The sequence below is a fragment of the Gigantopelta aegis genome, chromosome 10 (assembly GCF_016097555.1).
Source record: "Gigantopelta aegis isolate Gae_Host chromosome 10, Gae_host_genome, whole genome shotgun sequence".
Lineage (NCBI taxonomy): Eukaryota > Metazoa > Mollusca > Gastropoda > Neomphalida > Peltospiridae > Gigantopelta > Gigantopelta aegis.
The window spans coordinates 34,111,468-34,128,683 of record NC_054708.1 but is presented as its reverse complement, the minus strand read 5'-3'; the positions used below and the strand labels follow the sequence as shown (position 1 = coordinate 34,128,683).

At 35.8% G+C, this 17,216-nt stretch overlaps 1 protein-coding gene across 2 annotated transcripts in view; it reads right to left on the bottom strand.

Annotated features, from left to right (window-relative positions):
* Positions 1–331: 331 nt before the first annotated feature.
* LOC121384188 (2'-5'-oligoadenylate synthase 1A-like) overlaps positions 332–17,216 on the bottom strand; it is a 16,887-nt gene continuing 2 nt past the window's right edge. The window contains exons 1-7 of one of the 2 annotated variants that reach the window (XM_041514457.1): positions 17,113–17,216; positions 13,861–13,943; positions 7,879–8,091; positions 5,973–6,273; positions 5,266–5,426; positions 3,751–3,944; positions 332–625 (exon numbers count right to left, since the gene is read on the bottom strand). The exon at positions 17,113–17,216 is cut by the window's right edge and continues 2 nt beyond it. In XM_041514457.1, coding sequence (XP_041370391.1) covers positions 511–625; positions 3,751–3,944; positions 5,266–5,426; positions 5,973–6,273; positions 7,879–8,091; positions 13,861–13,896 — 1,020 coding nt within the window. In that variant the 5' untranslated portion in view covers positions 13,897–13,943; positions 17,113–17,216 and the 3' untranslated portion in view covers positions 332–510. Of the gene's footprint in view, positions 626–3,750; positions 3,945–5,265; positions 5,427–5,972; positions 6,274–7,878; positions 8,092–13,860; positions 13,944–14,519; positions 14,649–17,112 lie in introns of those variants that run through there. The other variant, XM_041514458.1, reaches the window with a different exon arrangement.

Genomic DNA, 17,216 nt, shown 5'->3' with positions numbered 1-17,216 from the left:
TCCATCGGTTTGCCCATTGGGTTATTTCTTGTTTCCTCTTAAATTTATTAAAATTATAGGGCCACCCATTTTTATTGAGGACTACCCGATTTTATATGTCAAGGCCTGATCTGTTTGCAAAATACGATAAAAAGAGATACTGGCGACCATTTTGGACGCCATTTTGAATTCCCGAGTTAGCTCTTCGTGGATTTGCGGTGTATGTGCGAGCGTGTGCGTCTTTGTTTGACAACTATGCTTTGTGATGAAGGAAAAATATTACACCTTAACTAATTATTATTGTGTTTAAAATCAACAGTTTTAATATTACAAAAAAAAACCTCACACAGACTTACTTAAATCAAAGACTTTATTTCACCGAAGCGACAAATCCAGATAGCTAAAATTATAAAATTATCTTGAGAAAACTTTTTTTTCTAAAGAAAAAACACCGATTTAATTATTTTCTTCTTCACTAAAATGTCAAATCTGATAATCATCACTATTATTAAATCGGCAGTGTGATATTATTTATGAAAATATGGGCAGCACCTCCCTTGCCTTTCGAGCCACAATTCTGGCATCTGCAGGACTTGGCGCCGTGTTCATGAACGGGTTAGCCGGACACAGAAGATATGGCTGGTCTCTGTGAACACAAAAAATACAAAATTATAGCAATAAACTGCTATAGATTTAATTATAACATAATAACATGAAAAAAACTGACCAGCTCTAGGGACGTGGTCGATTGAAAGGTCTTCAGTTCTACACGCATACTTTAAAAGTCAAAAGGATAAAGCGATAAAAAAACATAACTTTTATAATATCTCTTTAATAAATATTTGTTCCCAGCAAAGAAGACACCAGGAAGACTCGGCCAAAATATTTGTGACCATCAATATTATATAAGTATCAGATATATATACTCTTCAAAAAAGAAACGCAAAAGGGTACAAATGGGTTATAACTCCGATTTTATGTTTCCTACCGGTTCATGCTTTGTGAATATAAGGTCATTGCATGTCCCAAACACATTCCCACGGTTACATTCGATAAAACGCAGCTACTGTACAATAAAGTTCCAAAATGTGAATATTCGCAAAAACGCAGCCACATGCAAACCATGTCACCACTGCTATGCGTCTGCACGTGCAACATCCGACAGGTATAACAGTGCAGGGTGTTTTGCCTGGCCTCTGTATCTGGCCGACAGTTACAATCCAGGACATGCCACGTCTCAGTGAACCGCAGAGAAACAATGCCATCGGCCGACTATTACGCTGTGCGAATCCAGTTATATTATTGCCAGTGCATTCCATGTGTCCCAAGCACCATCTCCAACTGTGGGACCGTTTCAACATGGATTACAGTACCTTTTAGATCCGGTCGACCCACGGGTCTTGTACCCCCGGGCAGGACGCTAATGGGGTCAGACGCCAAATTCGGGAACGATTGACTACGGGCCACCTCCAAGCCGCAGCATACCAGGTTTGCGCAGGATATCCGACCAGAAAACGGAACCGCCTACGTGAAGGAATTCGTGCCAGAACAGTTCGAGGTAACTTAAACAACACCGTCGACTCCGATGCAGTGGTGCCAGATTCATCGACAATGGCCTCAACTGCGATGGAGACAGGTGTGGTTCAGTGACGAGTATTCATGATGGAAGATGTCGCGTGTATAGGCGTCGTTGAACGTTATGCGGCAAACTGCGTGCAGGAAGTGGACAGATTCGGCGGGGGTATTGTCAAAATGGGCAGCCATCTCACACCCCACAGCACTGTGTCCACGTGCAGGGCAACTGAATGCACAGGGCTACATGACCACCTGCAAACACATGTTCCAGTTATGGCCAACGCCAACGTGTGTTGATGACAACGCCAGCCTCACACAGCACGTCTCACAACGGCTTTCCTACAGAACAACAACATTAGGTCCTTCCTTGGCCATCGAAATCACGATTTGAACCCAATTGAGCATCTATGGGACGAGTGGACCGACGCCTCCGACATAACCACAGCCCCAGACCCTGCCCGAGCTGGCAGCATATTTCAGGCCGTGTGGGCCACCCCCCCTTTTTCATCCGTACTCTGGTTGCTTCAATGGGCAGGCGGTGCCAGGCATTGTTGATTGAGCCACACCCGGTATTGACTCCAGATGACCTTGACCTATGGTGGTGTGTCCTATCACTTCTCACAATGGACTAGAGTTTATTGTGAACAATCCTTAAGTCATTTCATTTTTATCGGACTCGCCATTAAATAATTAAATCAATTCTCCAAATGTTACGACAATGTTGCGTTTCTTCTTTTGAAGAGTATATATATGTCTGTCTGTCTGCTTGTCTGTCAATTAATCACATAGTTGTATCACATATAGCAAACGACCTTCGTTAGACATGTCATAACAGGCTGTGGAAAAAATAACCCCAACTATGTATGATCCCCAGGGCTACACAAGTGTTTTACTTCCAGTGTATATATATATACTCTTCAAAAAAAGTAGGGGAACTCTAATAAGAATTTACAATTGTCAAAATTGTAAGGTATATTAGCTGTGGGGAATGGTTATATTATAATAGTGAATTAATTGGAAAAACATTACAATCGGTAATTCAGTATTACAGTAAGTTTTATGACCACCAAAGATCTTGAAGGACGAATGGGGTCAGAAGTGAAATTTGGAAATTGACGGGGTTCAGTAAATCGCAAATTCAAACAATAAAAATGACTAAAAACAAAACAATAACAACTGTATGATGAACAGAATGAAACATTATTTACAGAAATAATGTTCCACAGTGATTAATCGACCTTACTGGAAATTGTCAAAATCGAGAATGACACCCCACGCACGTGTACGGGGCAACTGCGTGATGCACGTGCAAACTATGGAATGTGTTTCGGTGTGTTGATAAACAGACCTGGACGTTCTTTACTAGGATGTCTGTGGTCAAAACGTATGTTCGGTCTAATACACGTAGTTGATATTAACATAAATATTTCAGGTTCCCCTACTTTTTTTTAAAGAGTATATAGTACATATTGTTGATTGAGCCAGTGTTGCGTTGTGAGTTTCCTTCAAACAACTAAGTTTATTTGCTATCATTAAGTCATTTAATTTTTATAAAAGGTAAATATTATATTCCAGATGTACCCGACTATCGTTATTATTCTTAAATTCACGGACCCGAATTAAACAGTATAAAATATTTTTATCATTAACCGACTCGTTACTCACCATTTAAATTTTTTTAAATTATATATATAGTTAGCGCAACCACTGGTCAGTCCAAAGTACACGTTTTATTACCACGGCCGTTGATATACCAGTCGTGGTGCACTGGCTGGAACGAAAAATAGCCCAATGGGCCCACCGACGGCCTTGAGGTGACCTTGCGGCGGCCTTATGGTGACTAACTTGGACCGACCAGTGATCCATAACTGGTTCAACAAAGGCCATGATTTGTGCTCAGTATGTTGAGTGCTAGCTTGTGGTGCTTGCGTAGCATGAAAAATCCAATTTGTTGGATCTAATCGGAAGGGTAGCCCATCGTTCCAACGTGCACCACAACTGACAAAAGCGTGGGTGGGGTTTCCTCTCAAAATGTGCCTATAAACGTCCTTGTGCCTTATTAGCATATGTCTGACATCCATATAACCGTAAATAAAATGTGTTGAGTGCATCGTTAAATAAAACATTTCTTTCTTTCGTCTAAAAGGATAGACATATGACTGCCAATACACAGGAACTGTTGTACACTATACTAACTTGTTCATGGTGTTTCTGTAGTTCCTGGGATTGTACTTGTCAGTGAACACTATCCTCATGCTTTCACATTCACTCAACAACACCAGAATCTCTTTCACGTGATCAGGAATCTCGAAATCCTGTGCTGGATGTCGGCGCTGGTTGTAAATGACGAGTAACTCGACGAAGTAGGAACGGATGGGAACCTGTCTGTCCTGTAACATTGACAAGATGTGTTTTATAGAATATATATATAGGCATATATAAAGTAAGCTATTCATATTCACACGTTCAAAGAAGACACGTGTCATGTCGACACGTCTAGAAACATTCAGCATACATCTTCATTTAACACCACACTGGGGATATAATCCCGAACTCCAAGAAAAAAAGTACAAGCACTCTTTGTCTCTCCTTCACAGCGAATCTGCTAATTAAATTTGGTTGTGTTTACGTTACCGGCCTCTGTGGCGCAGTGGTTAAGCCATCGGACTACAGACTAGTAGGTACAGGGTTCGCAGCCCAGTACCGGCTCCAACCCAGAGCGAGTTCTTAAAGTCTCAATGGGTAGGTGTAAGTCCACTACACCCTCTTCTCTCTCACTACCGGCCTCGGTAGCGTCGTGGTTAGGCCATCGATCTACAGGCTAGTAGGTACTAGGTTCGGATCCCAGTCGAGGCATGGAATTTTTAATCCAGATACCGACTCCAAAACCCTGAGTGAGTTAGGCTCAATGGGTAGGTGTAAACCACTTGCACCGACCAGTGATCCATAACTGGGTCAACAAAGGCCATGGTTTGTGCTATCCTGCCTGTGGGAAACTCAAATAAAAGATCCCTTGCTACTAATCGGAAAGAGTAGCCCATGAAGTGGCAACAGCGGGTTTCCTCCCAAAATATGTGTAGTCCTTAACCACATGTCTGACGCCATAAAATGTGTTGAGTGCGTCGTTAAATAAAGCATTTCTTTCTTCTTCTTTTTTCTCTCTCACTAACCACTAACCAACTAACAACTAGCCCACTGTCCTAGACAGACAGCCCAAATAGCTGAGGTGTTTGATGAGGACAGTGTGCTTGAACAGTAATTGGATATAAGCACGAAAACAAAGTTGAACTGAACTATAATGGGTCAAATATTAAATTGTACAGTATAAATTAGGCGAAGCTGAGACAGGAGGGATTAGTGGGCTGCTGGTGTTATCTGATCCACCCATTTGATGAAGCTCAGGCAGATGCGCTTTCAATGATCCGTATTAGATTCCTCAACAGGGAGTCCAACATTTGACATGTGCTACATGTCTTGAAAACCTCCTTTAAGGGGCAAACAAACAATTGCGTAACGCTCGAGGGCGGGGTGGGGTGCCCAGGACAGCGTGCTTGAACCTTAATTGGATATAAGCACGAAAATAAGTTGAAATGAAATGTGCTTACGTTAATGTTCTTCATTATGTTATTAGTATATATGACTGAAGTCGTAAACTGTCCGCCTCGTTGTTTGTTATTTGTGTGTTTTATTTGTTTTAGAAAGTCTCTTTACCTTTGCCCAAATTTTTACAAGACGGATGAGATCTTTCACTTTCGCGGAGGCCGTTGCGTTTTGGACGAACTCTCTTTGCATTCGAGATAAGCAAGCGGAGTAATATCTTCTCGAGTCCTCGTCAGTGGAATCCATTTTGTCGTAAATGCGACGTAAAGACTCTGAAAACAAGCACACTTTCGTTAAAGGGACATTCCTGAGTTTGCTGCAATTTTAAAGATGTTATCGACTAACAGAGACTTTTTCACGATTGTAATTACATATCAAATATATTTTTCTGCATAATATATTAGTAGCTGTATATTAAACGTGTTCCTGATCGTTCTAATATTTATACTAGGTTAAATTTCATTTTATTTCCTAAAATATATTTTTGTCGTACGTACGAAATTATTTGAAGACAAAATCCTGTTTGGGCTTCTTACAAATATTAAGACGGCCAGAGACACATTGAATATACAGACAATGATATTCTAAACAAGAAAATATATTTAATATGTAAGTTTAATCATAGAAATATTTTATTAGTCGGAAACATTTTACAATGTAGCAAACTCAGGAATGTCCCTTTAATAAATATATGTTTGAGAAATGTTAGAGGCAATGTATTACAACTACTGGATAATCGATACACATATGGTGGGGTCTGCTGAACACGTAATAGTCGCTGTATAAAAACTTTTGATATACAGAGATTTGCTTTATACCTGAATGTGTGATGTCAACAGCCGGCAAAAGATCAACTTCTCGTTCATCCTCATTGCCATAATCATCGGTTGTAGTCAATATACAGCATATGGCAAACTTCGAGTCTTTCTTGTACCTGATGGATCTCGCCCATGGGTAATTTGGACTTCTCACGAGTTCATTAAGCAGCTCTCTCAGACATCTCAGGATTGTTGGCATCAAGTCACGCAGGTTCTCAACGGTTTCAATTCCATTCAGGAATAGTATCAAATCAATGTCTGATTTATTCCTTACAGCGGTTGATTTACCCAGAGATCCACTCTGCAGTGACGATATGAAACAAACTCAAAGCTCAAAATAAATGCGTAAAACAAATTTACAAATGTTAATACATTCATTTTACAATACAATTATCAAAAGTTCTTTTCTTGATGTTTAAAGGGACATTCCTGAGTTTGCTGCATTGTAAGATGTTTCCGACTAATAAAATATTTCTACGATTAAACTTACATATTAAATATATTTTCTTGTTTAGAATATCAGTGTCTGTATATTCAATGTGTTTCTGGTCGTCTTAATATTTGTAAGAAGCCCACACTGGATTTTGTCTTCAAATAATTTTATAAAAAAAAATATATTTTAGGAAATAAAATGAAATTTAACCTAGTACAAATATTAGAACGATCAGAAACATATTTAATATACAGCCACTAATACTTTATGCAGAAAAATATATTTGATATGTCATTGCAATTGTTAAAAAGTCTCTGTTAATCGATAACATCTTAAAAATTGCAGCAAACTCAGGCTTCCAGAATTGTCTGAACATATATTATCACATATTTCCATAATAAATAACAGAACAATCCAATTTGAAGAAAAGTGGAATTGTTGGACAAAATTAATTGTATAAAGTATAATGTATACATGTATTTATGTTTCAGAATTATTTATTGGTACATTATATTAACAGAATACATAGAATTGATTTACAGATTTATGTTGTTAATATTTATAATATTAATACGTATGAGGTCCTTTAAAAAGGCATCATCTATTTTATTCTTATATGTTTATTTTATCCATATGTATCAGTTCTATATTGTATACTGTATATTTTGTGGTGCAACCCCCCCCCCCAAAAAAAAAAAAAACCCCCCCCCCCCCCCCCCCACAAAAAAAAAAAAACCACACAAAAAAACCCAACAACCCCAAACCCAACATCTGACGTCAATGCCTGATTTTTTCTTTTCAATCCTGGGATCTGGAATGTCCAACAGGAAGTACATAATATTTCTTTTGCCTCTTTTTCAACACTTCATTGTATATTTTATAAAAGGAAACAGGATTTGGGATTTGGTAGCCTTTTAATTATTTTTATTACAGTTAAAGATATATTTCTTAGAGACAGTTAACAGTTAAACAAAGTATTTGTGTAGTCATCAGAAAGGCTGCCAAATGCAGTTTATTGTTTTATTACTTTCTTTATTGATTGGTAATTGATATAAGTTAATAAAAGGTATTATTAAGAAAATATTATATAGTTCTTACAGCAAATTAGATTAGTGATGTAGTGGTTATGATATAAATTATTGAACAGATATTTTGACAGTTGATGGTTATAAAATAGATTAATTATAATATTCTGATGCAGAACAAGGGAAAACATAAATATTAACAGCAAATATTGACTGCTACCAGAATCCTCATCAACAGCATTTGTTAACCGTGTTACTAGCAGTCAGTCCCAAGGTACTGACATTTAATCCCATATTACATTTCTATATGTTATACAGGAATAACTACTCTAATAGTTAAAAGGACACAAACTGTTAGGTCAGTGTTATGGTAGTTGGCTACGTTAGATTACATTAGATTCAGGGTTGGTATGATGGTTGTTATAATCATCGAGTTTAAATTACAAACCTTTAAAATTTCTTTCACGTTCACATTTCTGAGTTGGTGAGAAGACAGTCTTCGTAGTGCTGGTGTAAGTTTCTCGTGTAGGAAGCGCACAAGTTTGTCCACAGTCCTGTTACATTTCTCCAAATAGGCGGTGTCTGGTTGAACGATTCTTTCTATGTACTGGTTGAGAGTTTCTCCACTTCTTATATCATCTAGTAGTCGCCGTGGACCACTCTAAATAATAATAATAATGTTTTTGTTTTTTATTATTGTCCCAGATCACAAACATAGCGGTGTCAGGGATGGGAGCCCCAAATCACTGCTGTACATATAATAAATATACAACACATATATCCATACACAAACAAATACGCACACACGTACCCGGATGTCCCCCGATACATACACATATGTATATACATAGATTCACGCATACATACACATACATATATGCAAAAAGGCATCAATGTAAGTGGGTACAAGAGTAGTAAATATACATACATGTAGTTGGTTTAATCTGGGATAGTATAAAGAGAAGAGAGAGGATAAGAAAGAGGAGAAAGAGGTAGAAGACGAGATAAGGTTATACGTGAGGTGTATGTTTATTTTCCTTGTTTTCCGCTATCTCCAAACAAGCCATAGACAAGAACAAACTTAAGCTAACATTATATATTTTATTTAATCGTTATCATTAAATACATTAGCCCATGGAGCCCATTGTTTATTAAACATTTCGTATTTGCAATTTTTATATAAAATAAATCTTTCTATTTCAAACTTTTGCTTCAACATATTTTTAATAACTTTGAGTTCTAAATATTTGTTTTGTATCTTAGTTCCATAAACATAATATTTTATGTTAATAATTAACCAGTTAAGGAAGTTAGATTTTTCGCTATTAATAACACCAAAGATAACATTATCTTTATTGAAATTAATTATAATACCAGTCTGAGTCAATATCCAGTTTTGAGCTGCAACCCATAAGTTGCGAACTTTATTGCATTCGAAAAATAGATGTGGTATGGTTTCTGGATGGTTGTTACAAAAGCTACCCATGTTTGACTCAACATAGTGAATAATATATAAGAAAGTGTTCGTAGCTAAGATTCGGTGAACTAGTCTATATCGAAACCATATTAATGTTGAATCCTGAGTGCTCTGAAAAGGAAGTAAATAATATTCTGCCCATTCACTTGATGAAAAGATAAAACCTTGATTGATGTATTTAGCTTGCGATTTTGGAGTTATGGATTTAGAGTTTAATAAGTTGTACATATCCTTACACCCTCTTTGTCTTTTTAATAAAAGATTAAGTTTAAATGGAAGAATTGGGTTATTAACCACTTTAAATTTGTTATATTTCAAATCATCTAAACTATATATGAACGTTTTTACTGCATTTGTTAACGAAGCTTAGCTAATGAAATTGGTGGATATATTGTATTGTTTTATGAACTGGTCATATTTTAAATATCACCTCTTTCGTCAATAAGGTCGTTTATAAAAACAATTCCTTTTTTAAAATAATTTTTATATAGAAATGGCTTACGATCAATGAGTATTCTATCATTCAGCCAAATATTAATACATAAAATATCATCTACGGTTTGAGGATTAAGTTCTTTCTCTGTTTTTAGCCAGCTAAGTAGGGTATCTCTCCAAAATCTATTTGCAATATTTAAAAAAAAGAAATTGTTAAATAATAGTCTCCGTATTTTAATATCTCCTTTGTTGTTATACCAGTAACCAAATTAAATAGGTTTACCCATTGTGAATTACTTCGTAGCCATGAGCATTTTAAGGCTGTCATAAAATTGTTTAAGTTTATCATTTTAAGACCTCCAGCTTTATAGTCTTGAGTTATTAAATCACGTTTTAATTTTTCAGGCTTATTCTGCCATATAAATTAAAAACATAACGTATTTAAGTTTTTTAAGATCGTTTCTCCAGGATTAGGTAATGATATTAAAAGATGTGTTATTTTAGGTATTATTAAAGTTTTAAGAACAACTATTTTTCCTAAAACTGTTAGTTTTCTAATAGACCACAATTTCATGGAGTTTTGCATTTCTTTTATTTTAGATTCATAATTAACTGCAGTAATATTTTCCAAATCTACTGAAAAATTAATACCAAGTAAATTGAATTGTGTTGCGCCCCAGTCCAATTTCCATCTTGTATGGTGGTAAACATTTTTAGAAAACTTTTTGCTCCCAATCCATATAGCTTTTTATTTTGAATAATTTATTTTTAGGCCTGAAATCTGTTCATGATAGTCTAATTCCATTAGTGTACTGCGAAGGGACTCGGTAGATCCATCTAGAATAAAACATGTGTCGTCAGCATATTGCGATATTAAATATTCTTCACCATCTATATTTATGCCTTTAATAGTTGGGTTATTTCTAATAATAATTGCAAGGATTTCAGCACATATAATACAAATTATGGCGATAGTGGGTCGCCTTATCTGCATCCCCATTGTAAAATGATAGGTTGAGATAGAAATCCATTTTGTATTACTCTTGACATAGAATTATTATAAAATGTTTTGATCCAATCTTTTAACTGATGATTTAAAATTGAAAATATCAAGTGTTTTGTCTATAAACGACCATGATAATGAATCAAATACTTTTTCGAAGTCTATAAGAAGTAGTAATCCAGGAATATTATTCAGTTCAGTACATTGCATAATATCATATATTAGTCTTATATTTTCTCCAATATATCTTCCTTTTACAAAACCAGTTTGGTCATTATCTATTATTTTGTGCAAAGTTTGCTTTATTCTGTTAGCGATGGACCCTGAAGCCATTTTATAAATGCAATTTAGTAGAGTTATAGGTCTCCAGTTTTTAAGAAATTCCTTTGGTTTATTTACTTTCGGAATACATATAATTATACATAATTTTTGTACATTTGACATTTCTTTAATAGAATAGCTATAGTTGATGGCCCTGGTTATAAAATGTCCTAAATCAATCCAAAACATTTTGAAAAATTCAGCTGAGAAACCATCTGAGCCTGGACTTTTATCATTTTTCATGGATTTAAGATATGACAGTATTTCTGAATAAGTCAATTCGCCTTCTAATCTATTAGCTTCTTCATCAGTTAATTTATTAAATTTTAAATTAGATTTTTTTTCAGTTATATCATTATTACTTTGCCCAAGTGGCGCAGAATAAAGTTTTTCATAGAAATAATAATAATAATAATAATAATAATAAATAATAATAATAATGATTAATAATAATAATAATAATAATAAGTTAAATAGTACTCAACAAAGTTACTTGTATATGTTACACAATACAAATATTGTTATTGTGTATTACAAATGAAACCCAATGCTCTCTTTATTCTCTCTCTCTCGCTATCTATCTATCTATCTATATATATATATATATATATATATCTATATCTATATATATATCTATATATATATATATTCTCTCTCTCTCTCTCTCTCTCTCTCTCTCTCTCTCTCTCTCTCTGTGTGTGTGTGTGTGTGTGTGTGTGTGTGTGTGTGTGTGTGTGTGTGTGTGTGTGTGTGTGTGTGTGTGTGTGTGTGTGTGTGTGCAAGAGCTGGATCGCTAAGCGGAATTTATGAAACGAGTTAAGGATTTTTTATTCCCTGTGCTAGAGCGAGGGGGTATAAAACAATTTCCAAACGAGTTCCAAAGGACCGTCATCGAAGTCCAGATTAAATTCGTCACTATACATGACATTTGACCAACAAGCGTTTGTCCATCGCAGACACCATTTCAGCCGAGTCTGGCGATGTCTAGGAGTCTGTCTTGACGTCAACAAAATACAACAATAACAAAATAAAAAACAACCACAAAATACAGCAACAACACAATATAACAACAACAACCACCACCACCACAGAATACAATAACTACAACAATAATAACAACAAAATACAACAACTACAACAACAACAATAACAACAAAATACAACAATAACAACAACCACAAAATACAACAAAAAAATAAAACAGAAACAACTAAATACAAAAACAGCAACATACAACAACAATAAAAATTACAACAAGTACAGCATACAATAACAACACAACACAACACCAGCATACAACTACATACAACAACATACACCATACAACTACAGCATACAACAACAGCAACAACACACCACAACATACAGCAACTACAGCATACAACATCAACAACACACAAGCTCATCAACAAAACAACTACAGAATACAACAACTACAGAATACAACATCAACAAGAAGGATACTATTTTATTAGTCTAACACGTCTTTAACAATTAATGGAAAAAATAACTATAATTAAATCTTATTCGTTGCTCTTCCTGATCCAGATAAAACTGTTTTCAAGTAATTAAATACACGGTTTTACATATTTATATGGAACGGTAAAAGGGACAGAATTAAGCGAACAATGCCAATAAATTATTATAAAAATGGTGGGCTTAAAATGAGAAATCCGATATCTTTTTGCAAATATATGAAAATAACGTGGATACAACGACTATTAATTTCAGATGGATTCTAGAAAAAACTAACAGAAATGTTATTGTTAGAATTTGGATGTAAAATATATATTTACATTACAAAAAGATCAATTAGTTAAAATCTCAAAAGGCATTCTAAATTTATTTTAGAAAGACATCTTATCTGATTTCGCAGTGGCAGAAAAAAAAAGTAAAAAAAAAGGTTTCAGTGCGAAACACAAGTTATTCAAACATCATTGCTAAACGTTATTCCTTCCAAATCAGTCAAACTCTTTCTTAATTGGTCAAAGGCCAACAAAATATAAAAGATATACTTCCCACAAACGGGGAAATTCAAGAATTTATTTCACTACAAAGACAATTTAATTTAAATAGTAGTGGTGCTTTATTTCAGATTAATTAACTACATTCCCATGTTGACACCCTACAAGATTATTCTTTAGTAACAAGACTGTAAACAAAAAAAAAAGAAAGAAAGAAAAGACAATTTTTTTTTTTTTTAAATTGTAAAGTCTCATATAATTTATAAGTGAATAAAATCCAGTCATCCATGTCTGACATGAGCTGCAAATAGTCACATTTCTGTCTCGATGTTTTGTAATGATACAAAAAAAACCCCGACAATAGATGCTAAACTCGGAATTTCCAGTTCAAAGTTATGCATCACATTGTGACAATGAATACTTACCTACAGAAATGTGGTATACAAAGTGACGATTTCTGTACTTTTTGCAGTGAAGAAGTTGAGTCGTTAGAACATTTATTTTTCATTGCTCTCTTTCTCAAACATTTTGGCAACAATTTGAAACGTGGTTTAAATTAAAGATAAAACAGGTTTGATTGTAAAACTTTCATATAATTGACATATTACTTGGGAATCGTTTACAGAGTATCCTATTAAACCACATCACTGTCTTTGGTAAAACAAAATATGTAGTTGTAAATGTGCCAAACGAAATCCTACATTTTCTAAAGCTATAAGTATAAGAAAAATAATAGAAATATTGAAAACTATATTTATGCAAATAATGACCATTTCGTAAACAAGTGGAATATATTGGCCATGTAGACAGTTACGATCTTCCAAAAATATGGCGCTGTGTTAAGACAAATCCAGCCCAATACATAGGTTGGTTGTAAAGCACACTGTTGATAAATCTATTAGCCGACAACAGCGCTATGGATTATTTATTTATTTAATTGTCTTCATTATTGTTTTCATTTAATTTGTATTTTAAAAATTATTATTATTATTTCCTTTTATATCTATTTGTTAATTTAACTTCCTTCTATTCTTTCTTCTTTCCTTTTGTGGTAACGTCTTTATTACTGTCATGACATATATGCATTTTACCGTATTTACCGTATTTGTTTTTCGAGGACAATAAACGTTCTTTAAAAAAAAACACCTACCCATAAACAACAAACGACGACAAAAAACAACAAACAACAAAAACACACACAAAAAAAACAAACAACTACAGCATACTCACCGACTCGTTTGAGTACCGTGACTGACTGACACCCATTTCTTGAATGAGCTGGTAAATAGGACCCAGTCAAAACTCTGTAAAGTCTGTAAAGTTAGAAATACTAATACTTAAAATAGTAATATTTGAGTTTGAACATTACTCTTAACCGCTGGTTAATCTAACAAAACTACATGTAGTAATATTTTATTTTGAACATAACTCTTAACCGCTGGTTAAGCTAACAAAATTAGTAATCTTTGAATGCTTGAACAACTGACCCCTGATATGCAAACTAAACAAACACAGTTAAATCAAGGAAACGTATAATGTTATAACTTTGTAACAAAACAGATCGAACCACTTTGCTGGATCCATTCAACTAATTGGGATTTTTTCTCTTTCCAACCAGTGCACCACAACTGGTCAAAGGCCGTGGTATGTGCTTTCCTGTCTGTAGGAAAGTGCATATAAAAAAAACCTTGCTGCTCAAGGAAAAATATAGCGGGTTTCTTCTGATGACTACGAGTCAGAATTACCGAATATTTGACATTCAGTAGCCGATGATTAATTAATCAATGTGCTCTAGTGGTATCGTTAAACAAAACAAACAAACTTGTAACAAAACATTTTAACCTTAAATACATTTTTGTATTGATATAATTACAAACCAGAATGCTTACCGAATTATTCTAAATGAATGCTTTAATAACTCGCTATTCCTTCGTTATATTATTAACTGGTGACACGTAGACGTGACAAAATGGCTGAAATATATATATCTGCTAAGTGTTTCCTAGACACGAGTTACTTGGAATTACATTTAGACTGAAAGAGAAAGTACAGGTTTCAGTTTCTGAGAATTTTACGGCGCGATTAACTGAGTCATTTGGACTATTTTTACTCCTGGACTAATATATAAAGTAAAGTTTGTTTTATTTTACGACGCCACTAGAACACATTGATTTTTTATCTTATCATCGGCCATTGGACGTCAAACATATGGTCATATTGACACTGGTTTTTTTTAGAGGAAACCCGCTGTCGCCACATCGGCTACTCTTTTACGACAGGCAGCAAGGGATCTTTTATTTGCGCTTCCCACAGGCAGGATAGCAGAAACCATGGCCTTTGTTGAACCAGTTATGGATCACTGGTCGGTGCAAGTGGTTTAAACCTACCCATTGAGCCTTGCGGAGCACTCACTCAAGGTTTGGAGTCAGTATCTGGATTAAAAATTCGAACACAGTACCTACCAGCCTGTATACCGATGGCCTAACCACGACGCTACCGAGACCGGTAGTGAGAGAGAAGAGGGTGTAGTGGACTTACACCTACCCATTGAGCCTTTAAGAACTCGCTCTGGGTTGGAGCCGGTACCGGGCTGCGAACCCTGTACCTACTAGTCTGTAGTCCGATGGCTTAACCACTGCGCCACAGAGGCCGGTAACGTAAGCACAACCAAATTTAATTAGCAGATTCGGTATGAAGGAGAGACAAAGGGTGCTTGTACTTTTTTTCTAATATATATACCACTCAGTGATTCTCTCTTAATTTATCTTGTTTTGTTTTGTTTAACGACACGACTAGAGCACATTGATTTAATAATCGTCGGCTATTGGATGCCGAACACTTGGTAATTTTGAGATATAGTCTTTGAGAGGAAATCCGCTATATTTTTCCATTAGTAGCAAGATATCTTTTATATGTACCAGCTCAGAGTCAGGATAGCACATACCATGGCCTTTGATATACCAGTCGTGGTGCTCTTGCTGGAACGAGAAATAGCCAAATAGGCCTGAATTTATTTCTGTCGATCTTTCTTGTTTGGGTGTGGGTCGAGACGTAGCCCAGTGGTAAAGCGTTCGCTTGATGCGCGGTCGATCTAGGATCGATCCTCGTCAGTGGACTCATTAGGCTATTTCTCTCAATATCTGTGTGGTCCTTAACCATATGTCTGACGCCGTATAACCGTACATAAAATGTGTTGAGTGCGTCGTTAAATAAACCATTTCCTTCCTTCTTTTTGGGTGGGATGTAGCCCAGTGGTAAAGCGCACGTCTGATGCGCGGTCGGTATAGGATCAATCCCGTCCGTGGGCCCTAGTGGTGTCAATAAATAAATGTGCTCTAGTGGTGTCGTTAAAGAAAACAAACTAACTTTGTTTTTCCTGTGTGCGTGTCACTGCTTCTATCATTTCCGTCTAATGTATTTGACATCCAATAGCCGTAGATTAATAAATCAGTGTGTTCTAGTGGTTTCGTTAAACAATAATGCAACTATTTTTATCACTCTCTCTATATAGCAGGTTTCCTCTGATAATTAAGTGTCAGAATTATCAAATGGTTGACATCCAATAGCCGATGATTAATTAATCAATGTGCTCTAGTGGTGTCGTTAAACAAAACAAACTTTAACTCTCTCTTTCGCTCTGTCTGTCTGTCTGTCTGTCTCTCTCTTTCGCTCTGTCTGTCTGTCTGTCTCTCTATCTCTCTCTCTCTCTCTCTCTCTCTCGGGGGCCAGACGTACCCACTTAAATCACAAAACACTCGGGGATTATCCTCTCTATATAAATAAAGGATTCGTCACGAGTTTTTTTTCTCTCAATAAAAACACCCAGTGCAAAAGACACCCAGTGGATGTGGTTAGATATTTTAGAATACGATTCCAGTACCTACCACCAATATCTATGTGAAGAGTAAACGCCGAATTTACAAAGCCTGTTTAAGACTCACACGCGTGTAACTACATACATTTACAATGCTTAACACACCTGCGTTTAAGAAAAAACAGGCTTCGTAAATTGTGCTCTAAATGTCTATAGCTAAAAGGGCACACAGAACCCCTCTCAGCGACTGGACTAAAAGGGCACACAGAACCCCTCTCAGCGACTGGACTAAAAGGGCACACAGAACCCCTCACAGCGACTGGACTAAAAGGGCACACATAACCCCTCACAGCGACTGGACTAAAAGGGCACACAGAACCCCTCACAGCTACTGGACTAAAAGGGCACACAGAACCCCTCACAGCGACTGGACTAAAAGGGCACACAGAACCCCTCACAGCGACTGGACTAAAAGGGCACACAGAACCCCTCACAGCGACTGGACTAAAAGGGCACACAGAACCCCTCTCAGCGACTGGACTAACTGGTATGCATACTATACAAACACTGTTAAATCTATGAAACTTCACTGTTATAACCCTTTTATTATAACATTTTAACCTTAAATATACATTTATGTTGATATAATTACAAAACAGAATGCTTACCGAATTATTCTAAATGAATGGCTTAATACCCCGCTATTCCTTCGTTAACTGGTGACACGTTGACGTGAAAAAAACACTATGTTTCCTCGAAACTGTTTACTAGG